Source organism: Heterocephalus glaber, unplaced genomic scaffold, assembly GCF_053883595.1.
Source record: "Heterocephalus glaber isolate CG9 unplaced genomic scaffold, H.glaber_assembly_v1.0 deba00001761, whole genome shotgun sequence".
Classification (NCBI taxonomy): Eukaryota; Metazoa; Chordata; class Mammalia; order Rodentia; family Bathyergidae; genus Heterocephalus; species Heterocephalus glaber.
The window spans coordinates 3284490-3296132 of record NW_028258458.1 but is presented as its reverse complement, the minus strand read 5'-3'; the positions used below and the strand labels follow the sequence as shown (position 1 = coordinate 3296132).

At 41.6% G+C, this 11643-nt stretch overlaps 1 protein-coding gene across 1 annotated transcript in view; it reads left to right on the top strand.

Annotated features, from left to right (window-relative positions):
• The first annotated feature begins 2696 nt into the window (after window positions 1-2696).
• LOC101711559 (uncharacterized) overlaps window positions 2697-11643 on the top strand; it is a 48498-nt gene continuing 39551 nt past the window's right edge. Inside the window, exon 1 of the mRNA XM_004873314.4 lies at window positions 2697-2807. Within this exon, the coding sequence (XP_004873371.4) occupies window positions 2805-2807 (3 nt within the window). The 5' untranslated portion in view covers window positions 2697-2804. The remainder of the gene's footprint in view (window positions 2808-11643) is intronic.

The window sequence follows — 11643 nt, the reverse complement described above, 5'->3', positions numbered from 1 at the left end:
TGAATGAACCATATTTCTATTTGTTTGCTTGCATCGTGCTAATCTCTGGAAAAGCAGAAATCCCAATATTAGAATGTCGTTATCTTGGAAACCAGGTCTTTATCCTTACACTACTGCTGCTCCATTTCTATTCATTTCCTGAATTGCTGTGGGATATCTCTGAGCCTCTGAACAGCCAGATCAAGAATGTATTGAATTTTCCAAATTCTTCTTAGTTGTGCCTTTCTTGCATGTTTATACTTTCTCATTTCGTCCATTTATGTGATTAGTTTTGCATTAACTCATCCTTGCTGTCTTGTTCCCAGGAGAAAAAGAGAAAATGAAGGGGAAATGAAAGTAGTTAGCCTTTTAAATCCCTTGGAACTCACATCAGACAGAGGACAGGAGCCTTCTAGCAATGGGGTGACATGCATTAATCATGACCCCACCATTACAAATGAGAAAGGAGAGCAAAGGTCCCAGCAAAGCAGGGGCACAGTTCTTTTTCTCACTCTGACCCCCCTCATCTGCCTGCGAGCTGCTTCTTAAAAGTCATGCAGTTGCCTTCCATGGAGTGGGGACTGGGGCGTGGGTAATGGCTACTTCTCTAAGAATGAAATGGAGTAAAGTTGAGCCCGAATTATATCTAATTCCTTTTTAATCAATTTTATTGGTACATTTTTGACATACATGATGATCATAAATTATATCTAATTCTTCTGTAGAAATTATAGGCTTTAGTAGGCTCCACAGTCCCAAAACACACTCATCCAAAAAAGTCTTATGCTGAAATTGTATTCAAGGTGAGGAGGCAGATTGCTTATGATTCCCATCCTGCCATCTTCCCTGACTGTTGTGCACTGTAATTTAAAATTAACCTGATATTTGGGTCTCGTGACACCAAGTCTCCTTATTTCCATTTCACTTAGTCATACTGCTTTCTCTGTGTAATTTTTTTCATTGCACTTTTCAGAATACCCGATGTATAAGATCACTGCTTTTACTATTTTGTTACAACCTACGAAGAATCTAATCCAGAGAAAATGAGAACAAATTGAACAGTGTTGCCTTTACTTCAACCATCTTTTATTCTTTACATACTAGCTGTGGTCCTCACTGCACTCATGCTGTAATGCGTACATATGGAGGAAATCTGTGAAGGCCAGGCTAAGCACTCCTCTGGGTCATCTCCTGGAGAAAGGCTTTATGAATTTCACAGTTTCTTCAGGTGAGTATCTTTTTTTTTTTTTTTTTTTTTTTTTTTTGGTACTGGGGATCGAACTCGGGTCCTTGCGCTTGCGAGACAGGCGATGGAACCACTGAGCTAAATCCCCGGCCCTTCAGGTGAGTATTTTAAAGTAAGAATTTCCCTCAGAGAATATTAAGGCAAGGAAGTGAGAGTTTCCATGCTGGGAGGAGGGAGCTCAGGGCATAGTGAGCTCCTGGATTTAAATTTCTCTGTGCCTGAGTCTCAGCACCAGGGATTGATGTTGTAGGTGTTGTACCAAGCGAGTCAGTAAATCACCAAACACTGGGACAAACGATAAAGTTAAAATTGAAAGGAGTTTATTCACGGGTGTGGACTCCACCCTCTAGTAGAGTGAAGCCCCGAGGCAGGGAACGGCACAGTTTTTATAGGTTGTTTAAACAGAGACGTTCAAGGGGGTCAACATGTTCTTAACCAGTTGCAAAATATTTTTCATAACTCAGCTATCTTGTCAGGTTAGGACATTTTGTGGTTACAGGGGGGCACCTGGCACCACCCGTTTCTGAGAAGCGATGAAGCAAGTTTACAGAAGCAGAACGAGCAGTTACAAACGACATCTTTACGGGAATTCCAGCACTCTCTAAGGGGAGGGGTATGAGGGGAGTTTACTCACAGGCCAAGATGGCGTTTCTTAGGTTTACTTTGGGCTCACAGTAGGAGGCTCCATTTCAGCAGTCAGGCTGGCTGTGAAGCTTGGTAGGAGAACCTTTCGTTGAAGCTCTGAATGAATGTTTTGTGTTTTTTTTTGTACCAGGGATCGAACTCAGGACCTTGTATTTGTGAGGCAGGCGGCGGCACCACTGAGCTAAATCCCTGGCCATGATCGCAGGTTTTTGTTCTACCACCGGACAAAGGAGATTTCAAGTGGATCAAATATATACTTATTTCCCATTTCGATTGCTTTCCAGGGTATTTCTGTCAAATATCCAGTTTCTTTATAAAGTTAACAATCATATCCATTATTGAGATCCGTTCATTTTCTTCTCTGAAAATGGGTCAATTGATAGCTGAGGTCTGAGGCAGCCGTGGTGGCCATGGAAACAACAGCCTGAGGCCCAGATGGAGAAGTGTGACGTCTGGCAGTCCCCACTGTTCCTGTCCTGTCTGAGGTCAGGACTTGTCTCCATGGGGCACTGAGTCAGTAATTCCCTGGGCTTACTTGCCACCACTTCAAGGAGATGTAACAGGAAGGGTCCTCTGACTACACGAAGAAGGCAGGGCCCACTCTGGACAGCCAGGAGCGAGTTCAGCTTAAATACAACTGCCCCAGAGGCTGTGCCAGGTCCCCCTGTCCCTTGAGGAGACCTGAACTGGGAAAGGCTGGGGCTGGAAACTGCCCCAGGCTCCTGCAGCAAGGCAAGTAATCCCTTTCCTGTCACTAAGGGGGCAGAGGGCGGGATCCGCCGCAGTAGCCAATCCGAGGCGCGCGCCGGCGTTGAGACGTGCGCTGGTGGGAGGAGCCGCTCCAGCTCGTGGCGTCTTTGATCCGCGTTCGCGAGTTGAGGTCCGTTTCCTCCACCTGTGCGCTGTGGGAAGCCCAGGAGACTCCGCACTGGAAATGGTGAGTTGCGAGTTGAGCTCCCCGTGGCCTCGTCCTCGCCTAGGCGTCCGCGCTGGCCCTGCGGTCCTGAGGGGCGCGGCCGAGCTCCTGAGCCGGTTGCCGGGTCCTTGCGGCCCCGCGCATGCGCGGTGTAGACGGGGACGCGGGGTGCGGGCGCTGCCGAGAGCCAACGTCAAGCCCGGAAGTTGCCCGGAGTCCCCAGGTTCCTAGGCGGCCGGAAGCGGGGTTCTCGGGTGTAGAAAGGAGGGCGGGACCGCTTCCGCTGGGCCGTACCGGGCTGGAGCTGGAGTCTCCTGGCCCAGGGTGAGCTGACCCCTGAGGTCAGCTTGTGTTGGGGTGACCCCCGAGAAGGGGTGGGGGGGGGCTCAGGGGCAGGGGGAACCGGGCGTGGGAGAGGAGAGGTTTGAGGTGAGTTTCCGTAAACAAGTGTGCTGTTCCTACTGATTAACTCATCTTTCTTTATCACCAAAAATGGGAAACTGGGAAATGTGTGTTTGTCCACGTTAAAAATGGGCCGTTGTCTAAGGGTGATGAGAATGGTGTTTCTTTACTGTCGTCCGCTGTTCTGGAATAGAGTGTTGTGAGGCGGCAGTCCCCTAAATAATCGCCGTTTAGGAGCCGGCTCTGGTGGCACACACCTGTAACCCCAGCACTGCAGAGGCTGAGGCAGGATTACAGCGATTTCGAGGCCAGACTGAACGACATAAGGAGATTCTCTCTCAAAAAACCAAAAAATACATGAAATAGAAACAACTGTTTAGCAGTAGTACAGGACTTGAGTAAAAGTGAAACTCTTCAGGTGGCTTTTTTTCGTCCACAAGTTGATGAAATCAGTGTAGTTTGTGCCAATTGAGAAAACTAGTGAGCGTCTGACTCAGAAAAAAGGACCTTTTGTTCTCTGTTGCAAAAAGGGCCCATGTTGAGAATTTATTAGGTCATTGCCCACATTTTCTTGCATTGGATCCTAAAATACTGACTGTCTTGGGTGGTTCATGACATCTCCTTTCACATAATCTGAATGTAAGGCGATGAGGCGGTCGATGTTGCAGTTCGGGGATTGGTGAGGAGACAGAACAAGCACCTGCTTTGTACAGGAAGCTGCAGTAGGTTCCTGGTGATGGGACCTGATCTCGAACCTGTGTGATCTGTGCTTACTCCGAGTGGTGTTGTAATTGAGTTTTTGGACACCCAGTTGGTGCTGGGGATTTGGTTGATATTCAGCACACAGCACACATTTTGTGTCAGCGATGATGTCAGAGAAAGACACCATAGACGAGGCCCTTCAAGTGACTAGTGGCACTTTGATGAATACTGAGAAAGGAGGCCCTCGAGGAACGAACCTCTTCTACTGAGAAGGGGGCATGAAGGGCCTCACTGAACTTGTTTGGTTGACCAAGTTTCCCTCACTTGCTACCTGATTGAGCCAGATTGCCCTACCTCTCCTCTGGGGAACAGGAGCACCAGTGTGGTTCTAAGTTCTGAATGTGGTTTGTTTGTCAAGTGTGGGTGAAGTTGGTTTTCTTGACCTGTCATCCTTTTATTTCATTGGTAGAATCTTATTGCCATAAAATTCCACTTTATAAACCATTCCAGAAATTTATTTTGGGACTTATGTGTTAGAATATGATTTTCTTGGTCAGAATTTGAGTGGTTTAAGAAAGCTTTGAAGTATCAAAGAATTATTTAAGTAAAATATTTGTGAACACTAATTTTAATGACTGTGTACTGATGATATGTGATCATAATATACAGTGAATGTTTAAATTTAGAAAAATTTTTACATAAAAGACGCGTTGCTATCAGTAACCTCCAAAATATACCCCCTTGGTTTGAACACTTATCTCATAGTTCTTGCCACTTTCTGAAGGAGTTCTGGAAACCTCCTTTTGTATGTTTTTATTTGTACTTTTATGGCTGTGTTGATGTCCTTCCGAAAGTTTTACTCTTCATGAAAAAAGCTAATGTTTACCCTACATTGGGAACATCTAAAGTTGCATGGTGGTGCCAGATCTCCCAAATGAGGGCACATTGTAGTGTTTTTTTTGGGTACTGGGGATAGAACTCGGGTCCTTGTGCTGGCGTAGCAGGCGGCGAAACCACTGAGCTAAATCCTAGTGTTTTTACAATCTTGCCTTTCTATTAGATGGTGCTCAGCAGAAGCATTCACTGTAGTTTTTTTTTTTAAATCATACTTTGTAAAAGACATAGAAAGCTGGGCGTGGTAATGCACCCCTGTAATCCCAGCGCTTGGGAGGCTGAGGCAGGAGGATTGCTCTGAGTTCAAGGCTGGCCTGGGCTACATAGTGAGTTTGAGGCCAGCCTGAACTACATAGCAAGACCATGTCTAAAAAAAAAAAAAAGACATAGAAGAAGACTTACAGTACTTCTTCAGAAAGTGGCAACAATGATGGGATAAGTATGTTTGGATTTTAGAGGGGGATAAATGGCAATGTGTCTTTAAGTGTAATAAAATTTTTACATTACACATTCATTTTGATCACCCCCTGTATACAAAATTGCTCTCACCCAAGTCACAAGTGAATACAGACATTTCTTGTTTAAAGATGGAGTTACATTCCTGTGATGAGGTCCTTAAATAGCTTCATCACTTCATTAGGAATTGTATACAGTATGTACATTAAAATATTCAGGACAAAGAGATGGGGCAAAGGAAACTCTAATTTGCTTTCTTTGCTTTTAACTCTTATATGCAGTAATGTATAACAATATAAAACTATAGTACTGTACAGTACAATCAGCAAAAATTACAGTACTGTATAAACAAGGTGAGCTACTAAAAAAGACACTAAGGCTCTATAAACAAAATGTACAGAACTGTACCCCCAAAAAGCAGGTTTTAAGTCTAAATAGCCCCTGGTAACTTCCTGTATGTCTCCTGATTTCATGTACCCTTGCAATACATATCTGCACATTATTTTACATGCTTCACCTTGTTGCCATCTAGTTACCATGAAGTTTTACTTGATTCCTGTCTCTTTTGAATTTTGGAAGCATTACAGTGCAGCATTGATACTATGTTTGAAAGACTTTTTGTGGCTCCTTTGCCTCATTCTGTTGCACATCTGATGGTTGATGAAACTGTGTAATTCGGTCAGTTGATTCACTCATTCCTCTGCTTAGGAGATCTGGAGTTTTTTTTTTATGTTGTTGTTAGTGTGATTTTGGATTTTGTCCTCATGTGCTAATGCATCATATTTTTTTTTCAAAATGTGAAAAAGTTGCTGATTTGTAAATTTTTGATAGCTTCAATTTAGTAGGAAATGTTAACAAGTATGTGGATTTACTATGTGAGCTTTCATAAATTTGTAGGTTTCTTTATTTTTTTAATTTTTAAAATTTATTAATTGGTACATTTTAGGTATACAATACATTTACATTTATCATTGGGTATTTGTACCTGAACATGATGTATCTTAGTTCTTATTTTTTCCCCCATTACCTATGCGCCCTTTACCCCCACCACCCTTCCCTATTTACATAGACTTTGTTTCCATTTTTTTTCTTTCTCATTATTTTTCCTTTCCCTTCTTCCCTTTCCCCTTCCCCTTCCGCCATGTAGGGTTCTTTATTGAATGAATTGTCACACTTGGAATGTTCTAATTTTTTTTTGTCCTTTTACTGTTAAAGAAGTCCCCATGTGATTATATATTGCTTCATATGGATTACCACTAGTGTTGAGTACTATTTCCTATTTGAGGTTTCAATTTCTGTGGAATTATTTCTTTTTCATCCTTGAATCACTATGCATGTGAATGAATAGGCCAGTGTAGCAGCCAGCTGTTTGTTATCACTGAAAGCTGTAAAAGGTTCACCATCATTGATGTGGTCACTTCAGGTGTTTCTTCTTGATCTTATCTGCCCTGAGAGATACCTGATCTCACTTACCTAATAACCTTTTTTTTTTTAACCTCAAATCCAATTCATCATTAGTCATATAATAGCAAAATGAGGACATTTGTAAATTGACTTAGTGTTCTATGAAATTGCTACCCATGTCTCATTGCTATCAGGATATTTTGTTAGTTCTTTGGGATTTCTGTATAATCGGTCGTGTCCTCTGCAAAAAGATAGTTCCTTTTCCTCTTTTTCAATTTCAATAGCTTTTTTTCTCTTTTTTGCCTTACTGTTTTTCTGCATCTGTTGACTTGTGAAACCAACTGTTTGCAATGCCTTATGGAAATAAAAGCAGAGGGAATACTTAAAATTTTGTGCCATGAAGTAATACTGCAATAATCCCAAAACCACTGTAAGTACTATTGAAAACACCAATACAAAACTCACTAATAATATCGATTTCCATTTAACAATCTCCATGAAGGATTATACACCAAAACTAAGTAGCATTTATTGTATGTATATAAGACCAAATAAAGATTTAAAAGGCAACTGCTGTCATCTCTCACCTCTACCAGCTTTAAAAACCCGCTTTTATTTCTGTAAGGCATTGCAAACAGTTGGTTTCATTTCTTCCTTAAATGTTTTTGCAGAATAAACCATTGAGACCATATATCCCTGGTCATTCCTGTTTTAGTTACTTCTTCTTGACTTAATTTCTTAAGTGCATTTCATTCTGTTTCTGTTACCTCTCTTGGTATCTCTTGGAAGCTTGTCTCTTCCTAGGAATTGCTTCATTTCATGCAGGTCACTAAAAAAATGGTGAGGTATGTAATTGTTCTAATAGTCCTTGTGGCTCTTTTAATATCTGTGTTATTAGTTTCAACAACCTCGCATTACTGACATTGGGAATTTGTGTGTTTTCTCCTTTTCTGTCATCTTGCGTAATTGAGGCTCATCAATTCTATTGATCTTTTCAGGGCAGTCAGCTTTCATTTGTTGATTTCCTCTGTTGTTATTTTGTCTGTAATTTCACTGATATTTTTGCTAATATTGCTACCCTCTACTTGTTTTTGCAATTATCTTGCTCCTCTCTCTCTTGGCTTTTCTAAAGTAGAAAAGTAAATTAGGCCTGGTAGTGCATACCTATAATGCCAGCACTCCGGAGGCAGTGGCAAAAGGATTACAAGTCCAAGCTGTTAAGAAGTAGATGTTGAGGGCCACTCCCAGCGCTGAGGAGGAGCCTTCCAGGCTGCTGTGTCACTGTCCCCAGTGCTGAGATGCAGAGCTGCCCAAAGCACTGAGGAGGAGCCTTCCAGGCTGCTGTGTCACTGCTCCCAGCGCTGAGGAGCAGAGCTGCCCACAGCGCTGAGGAGGAGCCTTCCAGGCTGCTGTACCACCCCCCCCAGTGCCAAGGAGCACAGCTGGCCCCAGCAATGAGGAGGAGCCTTATGGGCTACTGTGCCACCGCCCCCAGCACTGAGGAGCAGAGCTGCCCACAGTGCTGAGGAGGAGCCTTCTGGGCTGCTGTACCACTGCCCCCAGTGCTGAAGAACAGAGCTGCCCCCAGCTCCAAGGAGGTGAGCCAAGCAGGGGCCAGCAGCACCCCCCCGCCCCCCTACTTGAAATGAGAGGACACATGAAAAAGTCCCAAAACCAGGCTTCCAGATCACCTAAAGCAACTCCAAAGGGAAACAAGATGGAACAATCTGATACTCAATCACCTGGAGACTCCCTGAACTGGAAACGAAAGAGGATCTGGAAAAAATGAAATCAGAAATAATTTCTCAGATAACAGGAGAGATTGTGCCCATAGTGCAAAACAGAATTAATAAATCTAGCAAGGACACAGATGAAAAAATATGGAGCTGAGGAACATGATGGAATCCCAATATAGGAAACAAATGGAATCCATAAAACAGGTGTAAACAGATTTCCAGGACAATAAAAACTCCATTGAAAGTTTGTGCAGCAGAATGAGCCAATGTGAGGACAGAATTTCAGATATAAAAGGTAAAGATTGCAATTAGTGATGAGGAAAAGAAAAATTTCTTTGAAATACTAAGGGACCATGAGAAATCAATCCAGCAGCTGCTAGACGAGGCAAAGAAGAACAACATAAGACTGATCAGAGTCAATGAAGAAACAGGAGACAGTGCATACAACATAAAAAAATGGTTCACAGAAGTAATGCCAAAAAACTTCCCAAGCAGGGGAAAAGAACTTGACATACAGATAAGTGAGCTATATAGGATTCCAACTAGTCTTGATCAAAAAAGAAATGTACACGTACACATATAATAGTTAAGATTTCAGAAACTCAACAGAAGAACAAAATTCTACAAGCAGTTAGAGAAAAGGAACAAATCACATACAAAGGAAAGCTCATCAGAATCATAGCAGACATCTCAGTGGAAACCCTCAAGGCAAGAAGAGCTTGGTGTGATGTATTCCAAGCCCTAAAGGAAAACAGCCTCCAACCCAGATTGATGTACCCTGCAAAACTATCTTTCAAAATTGTTGGAGAAATAAGATACTTTCATGACAAAGAGCACCTTAGGAACTTCATGAATACCAATCCAGCACTCCAAAAAATTTTAGACAGTATCCTAGGAAAAGACAATGAGGATGACAACCCCAGGAAGCCCAGCAGAATGAATTCATCTGGCCTGACAAGAAATTAAATGCAAAGGGGGAGAGTCCAACAAAAAAAGTCATGACAATGATAAGTTAATACATATCAGTTATAACCCTCAATGTTTTTTTTTCTTTTTAATTATTTTATTGGTACATTTTAGGTATACAATATGTTTACATTTATCATTGGGTGCTTGTACTGTACATGACGTATCTTAGTTCTTATTTTTTCCCCCATTACCTGTGCACCCTTCACCCCCTCTGCCCTTCCCTATTTACATAGATTTTGTTTCCATTTTTTTCCTCATAATTTTTCCTTTCCCTTCTTCCCTTTCCCCTTCCCCTCCCACCACCCCTACACCTTTGGAACTTTTCCCATTTCAAATTATCAATTATTCATTTTAATCCTTGTTTACACTTTCAGTTTCTCACACTAGAGAAACTATTTGGTATTTACCCCTGTGTCCTATTTATTTCACTTAAGAATATAGCCTCAGTGTGCATCCATTTAGCTATGAATGTCTAGTTTCTCATTCTTTATGGCTGAGTAGTACTCCATTTTATAAAAAAACCACATCTTCTTTATCCAGTTGATGGGCACTTGGGCTGTTTCCAAGCTTTAGCTATTACAAACTGTACCACTATAAACATGGGTGCACATATACTGTTGTGGTATGATTCTTTTAATTCTTTGGGGAAGATACCCCGCAGGGGAATAGCTGGGTCAAATGGGACCTCTAGTCCTCGTTCTTTGAGGTATCTCCATACTGATTTCCACAATATAACCCTCAATGTTAATGGTCTCAATTCACTAATCAAAAGAAATAGACTGCCAGAAGGCTCAAGAAGCAAGATCCAACAATATGCTGCATACAAGAAACATACTTAATTCAAAAGGAAACTCATACACTGAAAGTTGAAGAGTGGAAAACAATACTGCATGGAACAGGAACCCCCCAAAAAAGCAGGAGTAGCTGTCCTCTTTGCAGATAAAGTAGATTTCAAACCAACACTGATTAAGAGAGACAAGGACACTACAGCCTTGTAAAGTGAACAATCCAAGAGGAAGAGATGACAATCATAAATATATATGCATCAAACACTAGTGCACCCACCTATATGAAACAAATACTAATGACATGAAAAATCAAATAAGCACTAATACAGTAGTAGTGGGGAACCTCAATAGCTCATTGTCACAAATAGATCAACTACACAGAAAAAAAGCAACAAAATACTAGAATTCATCAAACTCTTGAACAAATGAACTTAACATGTTAACAGAGTGTTCCACCCCACAAATCAGAATACACATTCTTTGCAGCTGCACACAGGTCATTCTCCAAAATAGACCAGATACTCGCTCATACAACATGTTTAAGTAAGTACAAAGAAGTTGAAGTTATCCCCTGTATATTATCAGACCATAGTGAGATGAAATTGGAGATCCATAGCAAAAGAAATTGCAAGAATTTCATAAATACATGGAAATTGAACACACTTCTGAATAATCAGTGGGTTACAGAGGAAATTGAAGAAATCAGACAGTTCCTACAATTAAATGACCACAGCAATACAACATATCAGAATCTGTGGGACACAATGAAAGCAGTCTTATGAGGGAAATTCATAGCAGGGAATACTCATATTAGGAAAAGAGAGTGAGCATTATTATGTCATCTGCACTCTCTCCTTTTTCTTCATTGACTCCAATCAGTCTTATGTTATTCTTCTTTGCATTGTCTAGTAGCTGCTGGATTGATTTCTCATGTTCCCTTACAACTTTAAAGCAATTTTTCTTTTCCTCCTCAATAATTGCAATCTTATCTTCTATATGTGAAATTCTATCCTCACATTGGTTCATTCTGCTGCGCAGACTTTCAATGGAGTTTTTAATCTCGTGGAAATCTGTTTGTATCTGTTTTATGGATTCCATTTGTTTCCTATTTTGGGATTCCATCATGTTCCTCAGATCCTCTATTTTTTTATCTGTGTCCACTCTAGATTTATTAATCATGTCTTGCACCATGAGCAAAATCTTTGCTGTTATCTGAGTAATTATTTCTGATTTCATTTTTCCCAGATCCTCTTTTGTTGCCAGTTCAGAGAGTCCAGGTGGTTGAGTATCAGAGTGTTCCATCTCGTTTCCCTTTGGGGTTGCTGTAGGTGATCTGGAAGTCTGTTTTTGAGGCTTGTTTATGTGTCTTCTCATTTCCATGGCATGGGGTTGCTTCTGTCGCCCACGTGGCTCACCTTCTGTGCCCTAGAAGCTTGGGATAGAAGCAAGGGAGCTTCCTTCCGGGTGCTGGGACTGGCTGAGCTTCACTGCCCTAGGAGCCTGGGA